The sequence below is a fragment of the Vigna umbellata genome, chromosome 2 (assembly GCF_029865625.1).
Source record: "Vigna umbellata cultivar VRB3 chromosome 2, Vumbellata_1.0, whole genome shotgun sequence".
Classification (NCBI taxonomy): Eukaryota; Viridiplantae; Streptophyta; class Magnoliopsida; order Fabales; family Fabaceae; genus Vigna; species Vigna umbellata.
The window spans coordinates 2,398,486-2,414,367 of NC_142166.1; the positions used below are offsets into that span (position 1 = coordinate 2,398,486).

A 15,882-nucleotide genomic window follows, 5' to 3' on the forward strand; every position below is an offset into this window, starting at 1 on the left:
ATTTTGGTATGCTAGAAATGATTGATATAACTTAGGATGCCAATCTAGAAATGATTGATAACTTATGATGCCAATATAGTGATTATTTGCATACCTATCTTCCATTAAAAGAAGTCTTCACCACCACAATTATTTCACCAAGATCATACTAAATTTGATAAAATCCTTTCTACTTACTAGTGGACGTGGCGAGAATTCCCCACCCCTTTTTCTTCATTTCCCTCGGTTCTCACGGTATCTGTAGTCTAACAAAGACCGTAGGTTATCTTCATACAATCTGACACTGACAGTAGAAACTACCTATCACCACTTCAAGAATATGCTGGATAATGCAAGCCATTTCATTCGGATATATCAATTACAGTGCGTACATCCTCTTGTATTCACTGTTTAAAATCTCTTGGTCTGATGCATGAGACATGGAGAATGATCGACTCTCGGCCCTCAACTTTGTCTCCTCCATCCTATGCAAAATTACACAATAGCACATGGAGCCAATTGTAGAGAGCATTATCAAGCTTCCAATCACTGTAGCATATATTGCAAGCCATCTGGAGTGTGATCCCACCACCACGTATGTAAGAGAAATGAAGGCAATGGAAATGAAAAGGCAAGCCATCCACATGAGCTTGTTAATGACAAAAACAAGCTGCTTTTTTGCCTTTTGCTCAATAACAACTACGGAAGTTTGAACCACTACAACTGCCAGAGAGATGAACAATGCCAGGCTGTCAAACACAAAAAATATTAGGAAAGCTGCATTGTTTGCTATATTTGCTTGTCCAAGAGAAAATCCATCTGTTTTATTTTCAACATATTGACCCGGGACTGTGAAGATGGCTGCAAAAGCAACTGTAGCAATAAGAACGGCAACAACAGTTGCAGAGTTTATTGCATTGTTCAGGCCACTGATGTGTAGCTTTTTCAGCTTCTTTGCAATTTTCTGAACCCTCATGCCAGTCTGACGTGTCTGTTGGAGTTGGGATTGTACATCGTGCTTTATGTCACTGACAGTCTGCTTGAGTTGTTTTGAAGCATTTGGAGGTTTCCCTTGGTCAGTGGAATTAGCAGCCCCAGCATCCCTCAATATGGAGACAAGTTCAGGACTTCCAAATTTTTCTGCAACATCAAGAGGAGTTTCTCCAGCCTTATTTGTTGAATTGATGTTGATACCCTCCATTGATAACAAGCAGCGAACATTCTACAATAAATAATGACTAGTTTAGAATAGACATTGAAAGCCAACTGCTTTTCATTTCTAGGAATACGCTTTGTCTTTCCAATAATAAAACAGAGGTAGGATTGAAAATTTAGCATGGAATCATGCTGCCTATGCATAAGTATAAATTTATCCTACATATTTTTCCTTTGAGTTTACATTCATTCCTTAACCTTCAGTTGCATGTATGCACGCACGCAATGCAAAACTGCCTCAGTTAAATTCAATGATCCTAGATCAGGAAGGCAAAACAAGAAAACCAATAATCTTAACAAAATCATATGGCTGTCTTTTGGCCTGGGTGATACAAGACAAAGGTGGTCAATTATTCACAGGGTTGATGGGAGACTACTAAAAATGGAGATACTTCACGATACTGTAGCAAAGGTACTTCAATGTTTAAGTAACAGTGAACAGACGTGTTAAAATATGTCTACCGTCAAAACAAGCAGATTAAGAATGTGGCTAATAACAAATCACGAATGAATGAATAAAACGAGAAAAAATATAGTAATTCTATTGTCTATGATACATAAGAATAGGAAGAAGAAAACAAGGCATAACATTTGTTAAGTTGAAATTTGTATTAGTCATGCAAAGGGTGGTTATTTATTTGAGTTTGGATAACCAAACTGGAACTAATTTGTCCAATAGCTGAAAACAAAGACTACGAGTTGAAGAAACTAATCAGCATCATTTGGAATAGGAGACCAGACTGGTACTTGATATACAGATGTTAACCAGTAGATGAGTTAGAATAACTTCTAGTCGGTGTTATTTTTCTTTTCTTAATTTGATGGCTCGTTAGTTGTTATCTGAGCCTGTGTGTAACTTAGTTAATGATCCTGTAGCAGGCTTTCGCTTCAAGGTATGAATGAAATTGAGTAATGATTGTCACAAACCAATTAAGTTGCAACTTTCACAGCAGTGGTGTCGAAAGTTTCACTCGTTTGTATGACAGTTGGCGAATTGGGAAACAAACTAATGTTCTATTTTCTACATGTGTAAATATGGTGCTTTTGGGTAATATTAGTCTGCTTTCAGAATAGGTTATAATTAAAATACTTAAGAAAAAACTTTTGACTGAACTGCTTGAGTGCAAAATATGTAAATCCAACCTTCAAACCAAAAGCAAATTATTGTTATTCAGAAAAATACTCAAACTTGAGTTCTCGCTTTTTATACAGTTCACAAGCTTTATCATCTAATACCAGTTTCAAATGGCCACTTGGAAATTGAAGATATTGGAGACATGTTCAGAGGCTTCATGAGAAATTATCTAAATAAGATCAGCTCAAAGTAAGTGAAAAAGTATTGGGGGAAACTATCCTAATATCTAGAGAAATTAAGCAATCTGTCAGAAGTAGAAAACAACAAAAGGCAAATAAAACCTTCCATGGCTGAAGGCCAGAATCCAGTAACCTCCAATAAAAATGAGATTATGGGACATCTTCAGAATTGGACTAATCCTGGTGGCATTCATACTTACACATGAAAGAACTTCCGAAGGGGAACAAGCCCACGGAATGGCTGGCTCCATTCATGAAGCAATCCTTTCAATGTAGGGAACACCAGTATATCAAGAAGGCCTCTAACATTCTTTCACATGGAAGGGAGGCATATACAAATGTTATAAAAGGGGGAAACTGCACGGTTATTGGGTACCAAAAGGAGTTCCACAAGTTGGATAATAGGGTGGTAGCCTGGTAGGATAGTCAAAAAAAGCTTTAATTAAGGCCTTGTTGAGCATTCACAAGAAATAGACCAAGAAAAATTACATGTTTAAGTACATACCATGCAGAAAACTATATGACTAACAAAGATTAAGGTTAGTATTTTAGGCATAGTGGGAGGCCAAAGGAGATAAAAAGAACTAAATGCACTAAAATTGATGTTAAGCTGAAAAAATACGATGCATTACCAACTTACAGCCAAAGTCCCCTAAACTGCTAGTTGAAAAGGATTAATTTGAATGAGAGAAGATTTTATTCAATTGATTTATTTGAAACGTCACCCTTTATAAATAGAGAGTTTTAATCCTAAAGTATTGGTTACAAAGAGATCTCTAGAATTTTTGAAGAATTTCTAATAGTACACTTAATATTCTATTAGCAACACTCCTCCTTTAAGCTTGTGAATGTATCTATCATTCAAAACTTGCATGTGAGATCATGAAATTGTTCAGAAAGACCTTTTGTAAACAAATCTGCTAACTAAAGTCCAAATGGGACATAAGAAATAGTGGCAAGGCCAGTTTTAATACGATGCATTATCACAATAAAGAATCATAGACCCTTCACATGCCACTATAAAATCATTTAGATAATTCTCAACCATAACAATTCACACATCCCATGTGCCATAGCTCGGAATTCAGCCTCTCCACTAGACCTTTCAATAACATTTTGGTATAAGAGAGGTTTGATCCCGCTTTGCTGGTCTCAGTCTTGTCTCGCGAAGTCTCCCCATTGTCTCTGTCACCATTTTCTTCGATAACAACCGGATCAAGGCTTCTCTCCAAGCGACGAGCAACCTCGCCGACCAGAGGCTGAATTAGGTCCATATGTTGCCATGTGAACACTCTTTGTTTGTCGTTGCTAGACACGTGACATCCATGTGCTGCTTTCCTCTCATCAAAGCACGCCGTGCCTCCACCATAACACTTGTTGAACCTCCTTGTCTTCGTTTTATGTGTCATCCAATCAAGTTGAACAATGGAAGAAAACTTATTTGCAACTTTGTGCATTACAATGACAATTGTGAAACCCAAACTAATAAGAGAAGAACCTGTAGAATATTCTGTCATGGTTTCTACATGTGGAAGAGAAGGACATGGTGGTAGTGAATGCCTTCAATACACGACTTTCCTGACAAAACAACCACTTTCGAAGAGAAATGATCCTCTGGGATGGATAGATCCAACAGATAAGTTTCTTGAAGTGCAGAATGTCAATCAAGAGGAAAAGCTACAATTGGCTCTTATCAGTATGGAAGGAAACACTAACCGTTGGTTTAAGTTTTGGCATCAAACAACAAGAATCCATCATGAGAGGAATTTACAACAGCATTGAGGAGAAGATTTGGAGGCAAAGAACGAGTACTGTCCATGAAAAATTAGCAGCTATAAGGCAACATGAAATGGTTGAAAACTACATACAAGAATTCAAATTATTAGTGTTGCAAGTTCCTCAAACTTCAAAAGATAAGATGTTGTGGGGCTGCAACTAAATGTTTGGAATCAGATTCAGCCACGTGATCCTATAGTATCTAATAAGAGTTATGGAGATCACTCATGATATAGAAGAAGCTATGCAAGAGTCACACCATATTGGAGGACCTTCTTTCAGAAATAATGCATCTAATTTTTGGTATCAAGGAGGAAGTGGGGTGGTATCACAAACTGAAACAGTCAAGAACAGCAGGAGTACGCAAGTTTCTAATGGCATGGAAAGCATTGCAAGGATGAGGGCACCAAACAACACCCATGGATCAAGAATCCAAGAATCAAGAACGGGAAGTAATGTAATACGGGTTTTACAAACAGAGGAATTCAAAATATGAAATATCTTGAATATGTTAGGAGAAGGGAAGAGGGAGGTATTTTCATTGCGGAGGGCTTACACTCCTGGCCACAAATGTCTAGAAATATTTTTAAGAGCGGTCATATTAGTTAAAGATGAAGAAACGGGGAAATGATGGATAGTAGGTTGAGTGTGTTAGCAAAAATCAAAGATGAAGTTTTGATGATGAACAGATTTGCACAAGTCAAGATCCATAAAGACAAATTGAAGATCTCTGTATTTTATAAAGCTTTTATAATAATCAAAGTTGATGTAATAGTGCTCAAATATCTATTAGGGTTGATTCTTGTAATTTATATTTGATTTATTTAGTTAATCGATTATTCCTGAGAATAATCAATTAACACTAGCCGTTGGGGGTTTCAGATTTGAAAAACTAGCCGTTGGGGGTTTCAGATTTGAAAAACTAGCCGTTGTACTCATTATTAATCGATTAATATTTATGTTAATCGATTAAATGCGTTAGATGGCCCGTTTTCGAAGAATGGAAGGGTATTAGGCTGAGTCTATAAAATGGCTCACTCTTTATCTCAAAAATAACTCTTCCCTTGTGCAAAAGATCTCTGAACTCTTTGAGAACTCTGTGAGATTGTTGAAGCTAAGGAAACTCTTGTCTACAAGTCCTGAAGTGGTACTGTGGTGACAGAGGAATAGCTTGTTCATCCTTGGTGTGTCTGAGGAAGTGTCTGGAAGAGGATCATCCTTCGTGAAGCATTCGAAGGAGGTAGTCATCCTTTGTGAAGATTCAAAGGAGGTGTAAGTTCATCTCTTGTGGTTTCAAGAGAGGTGGTAATTTCTAAACTGTTACAAATTGTTTTTCTGTGTGACTAATATTTGTAACTGTTTTGTGATAGTGAAAAAGGTTTATCTTGTTTGAGATAAGCGACTGGACGTAGGATCCTAGTGATCTGAACCAGGATAAAATCACCTACGTGCAATTTTTCTCTTTCCCTTACTCTGTTATTTACATTCAATTATCTGCTTAGTAAGAAAGAATTGAGAGAAAAATATTAAAAAGGCATAATAAGAGAATATAATCAATTCACCCCCCCTCTTGGTTTGTTACCACGCTAATAATTCCGCTGCAGCGATTCTAACAATTGGCATCAGAGCTTGCTTTGATAGTCATTCAAATGGCAGGATCACATCAAACCTTTGCAGAGGGTGCATCAATCAATAGACCCCCACTATTCACAGGTGAGAACTATGCATTCTGGAAGGTAAGAATGCAAATATTTATTGAATCTATTGATTGTGAAATTTGGGATGTCATTGCATCTGGTTCTTCTGTTCCTACTAACAATATACAGGAAACAAAGCCCCGTGGTCAATGGACCATTGAAGAAAAGAAAAGAATTCAGAATGATGTAAAAGCTCGGAATATTATTGCATCAGCATTGACTGTTGATGAGTTCTACAGGGTTTCTGTCTGCAAAACTGCTCAAGAAATGTGGGACGTGCTCAGAGTGACACATGAAGGAACGGATGACGTAAAGAGGGCAAGAAAGAACTCCCTAATTCAAGAGTATGAAATGTTCCGGATGAAGCAAGGAGAAACAATTTCCGACGTTCAAAAACGCTTCACCAACATTGTCAATCATCTCATTGGACTAGGTAAGTCATTTGATACTGATGAATTAAACATTAAAATCTTGAAGTCTTTAGACAGGTCGTGGCAACCTAAGGTGACTGCAATCTCGGAGTCACAAAACCTCAACACCATGACTATGGCGGCACTATTTGGAAAGTTGAGGGAACATGAACTAGATCTTGGAAGACTTGATGAAGAAGAAGCAAAAGCCAAAAACAACAAGAAGAGTTTGGCATTAAAGTCGGAGGTTGAAAGAAGCAAAGGTAAATCGGAAGATGAAGACTCAGACGAAGAAGAAAATTTGAGACTCATGATAAAAAGGCTCAACAGGTTCATGAAATCGAAAGACAAAGGAAGATTAAAATTCGAAAAGAAAGAAAATCAAGGATCTTCCTCACACTATAAATGTTATGGTTGCGGAGAAAGGGGGCACCTAAAAGCAGACTGCCCAAATCAAAAGAAGAGTGAAGACAAAAAGGAGAAAAAATTCTTCAAGAAAAAGAAGGCATACATTGCATGGGAAGATGACAACGAAACAATTTCCGATTTGAGCGAATCTGATGAAGAAGCAAACATTTGTTTAGTGGTGAACGACGACGCTGGAAGCCAAGTAAGTACATCTAGCGATTCTGATAATTATAGTCAAATTAGTGAAGATGAATTGCATGAAACTTATGCTGCTTTAATAGTAGAATCTGAAAAATTAGATAAAGCTCATAAGAAATTAAAAAAGGATTTCAAAAATTTAAAATTAAATTTTGAAAATATTCTTGAAGAAAATAAAAATTTAAAATTAAATTTTGAAAATATTTTTGAAGAAAATAAAGATTTGAAAAATAAAGTTTTATTTTTTGAAAAGGGTAAATTTACTAGTAGTGATGAATGTGCTTCTTGTGAAAATTTTAAGAAACTACTAGAACACACAATCTTAGGAGAATGTAGTAAAAATAACGAAAATAAGGTTGTTAAAAATAAGTATGTTCCTAAAATTAAAAATAAACATAATAATAGAACCCGTAGAACATGGGTAGAAAAAGGAACAACTTATAGGAACACAAACTTTGTATCATGCTTTTATTGTATGAAAAAGGGTCATACTTCAAATAAATGTAAAATTAAGCATTATGGTGTTCCAAGTGGTAGATATGTTTGGGTTGTAAAATGATTTCTTTTTTCTAAATCTAACCCAAAGGACCCATACAAGTAGTTGGGTACCTATTGTTTAATATTTAGAATTTCTTTAAAACAAAATTTAAGAAAATTTTATTCCAAGGCCGATGAAACTATTTTTTTTGGATATCTTCTAATATACAAAGCATATATAGTTTTCAATCGGAAAACATTTGAAATAGAAGAATGTGTGCATGTTGTCTTTGATGAAATTGTAGACCTTGAGGCAAAACCTCTTGAGTCAATTGAATTAGATGCAGGCAATGATGAAGATTTGTAGAAGACAACAAATGAAGCGAAGAATGATGACAATCCTCAAGATGAAGATCTAAACAAAATGTGGAAACAACCTAGAGGATTATCATTACGAAGTTGGAGGCATATCTAAAGGGGTAAACATTAGAAGAGATCGAAGAATCTTTAGAAATATCTTAGGATTGAATTTTTAAATGCGTTCCAGTTTTGCAATTTTGAAAAACTAGCCATATTTTTGTATGCTTTAAAATTCCTATCTTATATAGTTCAATGTATGTTTAAACAATGTTTTATAAGTTCTTCATCCTAAAATTATTTACTTTAAATATCCTATTGTGTATGTTTGAATGAATCTTTAAATTTGAAATATTTTTAGCTCATATGCATACATGCTTTTATTAAGGGGGAGTATTATCTTAGGGGGAGAACATCAAACACACCTTTTTAATTATGATCAAAAAGGGGGAGAAAATGTTTAAAGCTTATTTAAGCTTATTTGCTTATTTGTGTTTATTCACTAATGCACTTTTTCTTCCATAAGTTGTGTTTTATCCAGATTATTACTAAAAAGCTTTATCTCAGAAGAATTTTTGATCATCATCAAAAAGGGGGAGAATGTTAGCAAAAATCAAAGATGAAGTTTTGATGATGAACAGATTTGCACAAGTCAAGATCCATAAAGACAAATGGAAGATCTCTGTATTTTATAAAGCTTTTATAATAATCAAAGTTGATGTAATAGTGCTCAAATATCTATTAGGGTTGATTCTTGTAATTTATATTTGATTTATTTAGTTAATCGATTATTCCTGAGAATAATCAATTAACACTAGCCGTTGGGGGTTTCAGATTTGAAAAACTAGCCGTTGTACTCATTATTAATCGATTAATATTTATGTTAATCGATTAAATGCGTTAGATGGCCCGTTTTCGAAGAATGGAAGGGTATTAGGCTGAGTCTATAAAATGGCTCACTCTTTATCTCAAAAATAACTCTTCCCTTGTGCAAAAGATCTCTGAACTCTTTGAGAACTCTGTGAGATTGTTGAAGCTAAGGAAACTCTTGTCTGCAAGTCCTGAAGTGGTACTGTGGTGACAGAGGAATAGCTTGTTCATCCTTGGTGTGTCTGAGGAAGTGTCTGGAAGAGGATCATCCTTCGTGAAGCATTCGAAGGAGGTAGTCATCCTTTGTGAAGATTCAAAGGAGGTGTAAGTTCATCTCTTGTGGTTTCAAGAGAGGTGGTAATTTCTAAACTGTTACAAATTGTTTTTCTGTGTGACTAATATTTGTAACTGTTTTGTGATAGTGAAAAAGGTTTATCTTGTTTGAGATAAGCGACTGGACGTAGGATCCTAGTGATCTGAACCAGGATAAAATCACCTGTGCAATTTTTCTCTTTCCCTTACTCTGTTATTTACATTCAATTATCTGCTTAGTAAGAAAGAATTGAGAGAAAAATATTAAAAAGTAATAATAAGAGAATATAATCAATTCACCCCCCCTCTTGGTTTGTTACCACGCTAATAATTCCGCTGCAGCGATTCTAACAGAGTGAAGTAGGGAAGTTGTTGGAGAGGAATTTGGAGGAAAATATTGACCAAGATTGTCAATATTTGGACTTATTTGTTTTCTCTGCAAGAGGCATCACCTAATCTCACACCATGAAGATGCAGGGAAAAGTAAAAGGAAGATCCGTGTTGGTGTTGGGGCGAGTCACAACTTTATATCTTCAGGGTTGGTGCAGTTACTTGATCTACCAGTGGAATCTACTCCACCTTATGGTTTTAGATTGGGAGAAGAATACAAAAAGCAGACATAAGGATGTTGTAAGGATGTAGAAATGCAGTTTGAAGAATACAAGGTCAATGAGACATTTTTCTTGTTTGAACTTGGAGGAGTAGATGTAATTTTGGGTGTAACTTGGTTGGCAACATTAGAAGATGTTAAGGTGAATTTGAAGACTTTATTCATGAATTTATGCACTCAAGGCCAACCAGTCAAAATTAAAGGAGACCCCACTTTGGCAAAAACTTTGGTGACCCCACAAGTTTTGAGAAAAGAATCTGAAAAAGGTTTCTGTTATATGGGAGATGCAGACCCGACAAGATATTAAGCTTAAGTTGTTGAAGAAAGGTGTTGAGTCTATAAATAGAGAAGGACTTTCCAAATGGGATGCCGCGAAGCAAAGGGAGAGATCCTTTCTTCTACAGAAGCCAAGGGATGATGAAAGTAATTTATTAGATTCAAAGTCTTCAAGTATGGGAAACTGCATGGGCTGAATTTGGTTCCAATATGGATGAGCCAAACACCAATAATAAGCAACATCTATCCCGCTAATTGCAACAACTATCCCATTAAGTGCAAAAGTTGTCCCACTAACCTCTCTCCCCTAAATGCAACATTTGTCCCACTAACTATAACAGTAGTCCCACTAACTCAAAGCTACATTAATTTCTTTTTTTTCTCCGACGATACACTCTCCACCCCCTCCTTATTCCCCTTGTTCAAAGTGCCTTTGAAGGAAGGTTATTTGGTTTTACCAAATGAGATTCAACTTGCTCAACAATCATTATTAGAAGATGTGTACTGGAGGAGACAAGTGTTGAAGTGGAAGCACAAGAGTCTCAACAAGTGTTGGTGTAATAGCAAGAGGGCAGATCTAAAACAGTCATGTGGGAAACACTTCTGCCATTAAAGTTCAATTTTCAAAATTCAACCTTGGGGACAAGATTGTTGTTGCAGTAATGGGTATTGTTAGGAAGGGAAATATTGAGAGAGAGGAATGTGTATTGGATCCTTGTATGAAAGGGTGCTACTTTTCGTAACAGAAAGTCCTTGATGTTAGTATTGTGAAACTTAATTTAGTCTCACATCCCTTAGTACTGTGAGATGTTGTTTTCATTTTGCTATAAGCAACCCCATGTAATGAAGGAGACACATAAATACAATGCATCATAGCTAACAACATATGGCAGGAAACAAAACTCTTACCAAAGGGAAACATCAGGCTAATCAGGTAAAGAAAATACAATCCAATTGGCTTCTTGTATCTCTTCAGAAAAATAAATACCATGACACCAAAGCCCTAACACCATCCCTTAGAGTATTTTATGTTTTTGATCTTTGAAAGCTTTCCATTAATTTAATGTATGGTCCCTCAAAAGGTAAAATCTCTTCAGAAAAATAAATACCATGACACCAAAGCCCTAACACCATCCCTTAGAGTATTTTATGTTTTTGATCTTTGAAAGCTTTCCATTAATTTAATGTATGGTCCCTCAAAAGGTAAAATTAGTCTATGGAACCCACAAGCTGGAACCCATAGCCCTGACCTTGAAATTAAGTTCCCCCAATGGACCCTAGTACATCAATGTAAAACCAAGAGAAAAATATAACTAATAAATAACCAGGGACTTTTGCTTTGAGGCTTTAAAATGCAATCCGCGACCACAACTTCAATTGCAATGTCAAGGTTTTTCGAGTCTCAACAGGCACATTGTGCTCGCATCTGCTACGTTTTGTTTAATGGACAATATGACTATTAACATCTGTGCAGTAGCCGAATTGTGGCTTACTTGTCTATTTTCTGTTAATTTCTAATCCATAAAAGAAGTATCAGCAAGGATCAACATTCATCATTGAGCAGAAATAAAGACTGTCTACGTGATCAATTTATCATGGCTATACAGAATAAAGAATCACCTGAGTACGGCCCTTCTTTGTGGCAATATGCAACGCTGTATTTCCTTTATTATCTTCCAAGAGTAAAACTGCTGGGTCAGGTTTTACCAATTCCAGCAAAATTTCTTTATTTTGCCCTTTCACAGCCATGTGTAGTGCAGTTTGGCCTTTCTTATCAGTTCTAAATCCAGTGCTTGGATCCTTGTTTAATAAAGCTTTCACAACTTCCAAGTGCCCCATCCTAGCCGCAGAGTGAAGGACAGTTTTACCATTATTCCTGGCTATTTTAGCAAGGTTAGAATCTGATTCCAGAAGGAGATTAACCACATCAATATGACCTTGACTTGCAGCTGTATGTAAAGCAGTTGAGTTGGACAAATCAGTGGTCATGGCCAAGTTGGGAAAGGACTGCAGTAGTTCTCTCAAAACCTCTGCAAAATTTTTTTTCAGTCAGAGATATATCGAGAGAGAATGAAATAACAGGCATGGTATTTGTGAAAAATATCTTTGGTTCTGCTTGCCTAGGATTCTCACCCATAGTAGTATATCAGAAACTTAAACAACACTATCTGAAAGGCAAAGTAGTAAAACCATTGAAGCCAAATATATAATCGTAAAAGAATAAACTAGATGTGCATGTCAATTTCCTGAGAAGCCACAATAATACAACTCATGTCTTCTCTAACTTCATTTTCAATATGCATAAAGAGAGACAGTTGCACAGGCAGGGATAAGGGAAGGATGGAATAATACAATCATTCCTGGACAATGTTTCTTTAACTAGGAAACACAAATTTCCAACTGTCTTAAACAAATCAAAAGTAACACATCCAAAGAGCGGCTTATTTGAAAAAATTATGGAAAAAGACTGAAAGGACAGGATGGATTTTTGGTTTTGGTTTTGGTTTAGATCTTAATTAACTAAAAATCAATAGGTAAGATATCACACCAACGCACAACCTTTTCAGGGTAATTATGCTCCGTTCATTTACATTGTAAAACTGTTACAAAATCCAAAACCAAAAAAAGAAAATTATGGGGAGTCTAGGCCCAAACATAATTGCAAGTGTCTTACCAAGATGACCTTGCTTTGCAGCAATATGGAATGGATCATAGCCATTTCTGGCCGCAATAGAAGCGGTTTGCAGGTCCAAGTACTTCAGTATCTCACTAACAACCAAAGCATGCCCATTCTCTGAAGCGACATAAAGAGGGGTCTCCCCCTCTAGGTTCTGCTTTGCCAACAAATCTTTCGTCTCACAATTAGAATAGTTTTGTATTATCTCCTTCACTCTGCTCAGGTTCCCTGCCCGAGCTGCTAAATGAATTGGTAAGTCACCACGTTTCCCAGGTGACTCCTTGCTCTTCTTCTTTTCGCTTCCCATAAAGCTGAGCTGCTTCTCCATCACTATGCGAAAACTCTTCTGTTTTTCCATAAATCCACGAAAACTCTTCTGTTTTTCCATAGTAGATGCCCGAAAACTGCTTTGTTTCTCCATTATCACTTGAAATCGCTGTCCGTGATAACAATGAAAATTTCTATCTCTCTACGAGGCAACAGAAGAAAAATTTAGAAGACCATTAATATTCACCAATAATCAAACTTATACAGACGGATAATTGGGTTTCGTATACATCAAACACGCTTATTTGAGTAAATTAACTCATCAAGAATACAAAGATACCACGAAGCAAACCAAAAGGCAAAAACTATTTTATCTATTTTCCATCGTTAACTTGGAAGTCAGAGATGCCTGTAGACTGGAAGGGCGAATACAATCATAAAATAGCACGAATATTAGAAATTAATTCATAATACCTAGATGCTAAACTCGGTGAAGTTGGACAGATAAATAGATCGAAACACAAAATCTGGAGGGCCGAAGACCGATTTTCAAAAACTCATGACTTAAAATTGTTCCGAAGCTAAAGGAAAAGGATCACTTAAGATTCATGCGTCTAAAATTTTTTCAGAATAAGAAAAAATTAAAATTTTGGGAACAAAATCACAGCTGAAGTGACACTAATACCGCCAACAACAAGCGCAGAGTAACTTTTTTAATCCTATGCTAAACAAGGAACGAATAATCATCAGTCTTATCACCAGCCAACACGCACTAAATTGTAAAAGGAGTTTTGCGTAATTTACTTATTATTGTAAGGTTTAATTATATAAAATGGTGCTTTTTCGCATTTAAGAAAAAATAGCCACTTCTTACTTATATTTTATTTTTTGTCTTAATTGTTTTTTTGTTAGTGTGATTAGCTAAGTCATGACCTCGTTAACGAAGCACCAGGTGAGCAGTATCACATATTCATCGCGTCACCATTTATTTATATTAAAAAAATAAAAACGTAAGTTTTGAAATATTTTATGTTTGTTTTGTTTTATTCATTAGGGAGAAAATCATGAAAAAACTTCAAAGTGAGGACACAAATCGTGACTTGAAAGAAGGGGTTGGAATTATTATGGTCTGGTTTCCTCAATGTTAAGTTCTAATTTCTAATTTTGTAAAGAAGGTGAATGCAATGCTTAAGTTTTTATTATCGTTGTCCTTCTTTCTATTAGAAATTGTGACTTGTAAAAATCACATTGATTTTAGTATTGATTTTATAGAGTAGGAAAGAAGTTTAGAAACCTCCATATTGGAATGGATAGACATCAATTGGACACAATTTTCTATTTTGTATTTTTTTTTTCAATTTTTTTCATGACTAAGGTAGAAAATAGGAACTTCAGCTTTTTCTGAACCATTTCATTTTCAGAGTTTTGATTTCAAGCCATTCGTAACTTAGGTCACTTTCTACTTTCAATCTTTCTTCTTAAAACTTGCTTCCGCTAATTGTTCCTTTTACCCACTATTTTTCGTTTGCAACCCAACCTTTCGCTGATGGTTGGTTTGCTACCTAAGCCACCACTATTCCTTCCGGTGCTGCTCTGTTTCGCGTATTTTCACTGACGAGTTGATTTTCTGTTTTGTATATGCTTTGCGCATTTTCAAAGAGTTGGTATCTTGTTTCATTCTTTTGGTGTTGTTCAACGAATCGAAGAAGACATATAGAAGTAAGATACATAACCTCGTCTCCTTGGTCATAAAAAGTTCAAACATTTTTTTAACCCTGTTTCATTCTTATTTTTTTATTAGTTTTGTGCGGTCACGTATTGTTGAGGACTGAGGAGTAGTTTCTTACGGCTTTGCCTTTAGAGTAGGGAATATTATGGGCTGGGTTTGGTTTAAGAGGAGGAATATTTGTGTGGGGAGTTAAGTTTTAGAAAAGTGGTTTTTTGGGTTCTTTATGTTTGTTATTAGTTGAAGAGTTGAAGGTTATATCTCTAATTCGTAGAAAGTTCTTCCTATGTTGTTTAGTGCTAATTGTTGAAAGAAAATGGGTGACTTGCGTTTGTGGAGTTTGGGTAATGGTTGTGGCAGGAGGATAGAATGGATTTATAGGTTGTTGCAGCTACTGTTGAAACTGGCTATTTGGCTAAATATTGAAACAGGGTAACAAAACATGGTGATAGATCTTCTCATGTGTCTTCCGAGGATTCATGTTTTGAGAATCCTGTCACCTCAAGCAGTGTACCAACGACGACGTTTTGACGAAACAACGTACCAATGTTGCATTTTTTTTTATCTATAGTGATTCACGTTGTTCACCTCCCCATCGATGTGATTGCAAGACGTTCTGGGAAGGAGAAATATATGTCAACAAGCACCAACATGGTCCATATAATGTGAGTAACGAAGGAGAAATATATGTCAACAAGCACGAACATGGTCCATATAAATCCATTATTTAAAAAAAAATAAATTAAAATTAAAAAGGCAGAATTGTATTTCGCTTTCGAAGATTTTATGTTTAATGAATTTTAAAATTCATTGAATGAAGGAACAGATTTTGAAATTCATTAAAAAATAAAATAAATTTCAAAATCTGTGATAGAATCAGTTTTCAAAATCTGATTATGCAAAAAAATCATTTCCTGATCAAGCTTTTCCATTCACACTTATTTGTTTTAAACTCAATTTCTAAGCATACAAACTCTAATTCTACACATACAAGCATACAATTATTCTTCAAAAGACACATTGAATAAAGTTTGAACAAAATTGAGTATCAACCTTTTATGCACCAATTAAAAACACCAACGAAGCTGGAGTAGATCCAGTAAAGAGGAACGGAAAGGAGGTGGAAGAAAGAAACAGGAGAAGAGAAGAAGGTGGGGTTGAGAGGAGAGAAGGGAGTGTTGTGTGCAGCGAAAAAGTGAGAGTAAGAGTGAAGAGAGAAGAGTTTTTAGGTTTAGAGAAAAGAGAATTTAGGCCGAAGAATCTCTTTGAATTTTTCAATTTTTTTAAGTTAAAAACTTTCAACACAGGGCATA

The 15,882-nt window shown here is 35.7% G+C and overlaps 1 protein-coding gene and 1 long non-coding RNA gene across 2 annotated transcripts; one reads left to right on the top strand and one right to left on the bottom strand.

Annotated features, from left to right (window-relative positions):
* Window positions 1–45: 45 nt before the first annotated feature.
* On the bottom strand, window positions 46–13,590 carry LOC124841525 (ankyrin repeat-containing protein At5g02620-like). Its single transcript, XM_088105722.1, has 4 exons — window positions 13,318–13,590; window positions 12,574–13,045; window positions 11,520–11,929; window positions 46–1,201 (listed from the first exon to the last, which is right to left on the bottom strand). The coding sequence occupies exons 2-4, from the start codon at window positions 12,995–12,997 to the stop codon at window positions 359–361; spliced, it is 1,677 nt and encodes a 558-aa protein (XP_087961848.1). The 5' UTR covers window positions 12,998–13,045; window positions 13,318–13,590; the 3' UTR covers window positions 46–358.
* A 537-nt stretch (window positions 13,591–14,127) lies between these two features.
* On the top strand, window positions 14,128–15,022 carry LOC148203193 (uncharacterized). The gene is made up of 2 exons (XR_015784018.1): window positions 14,128–14,562; window positions 14,645–15,022. It is a non-coding gene; the product is annotated as an uncharacterized LOC148203193 (long non-coding RNA).
* Window positions 15,023–15,882: the final 860 nt, after the last annotated feature.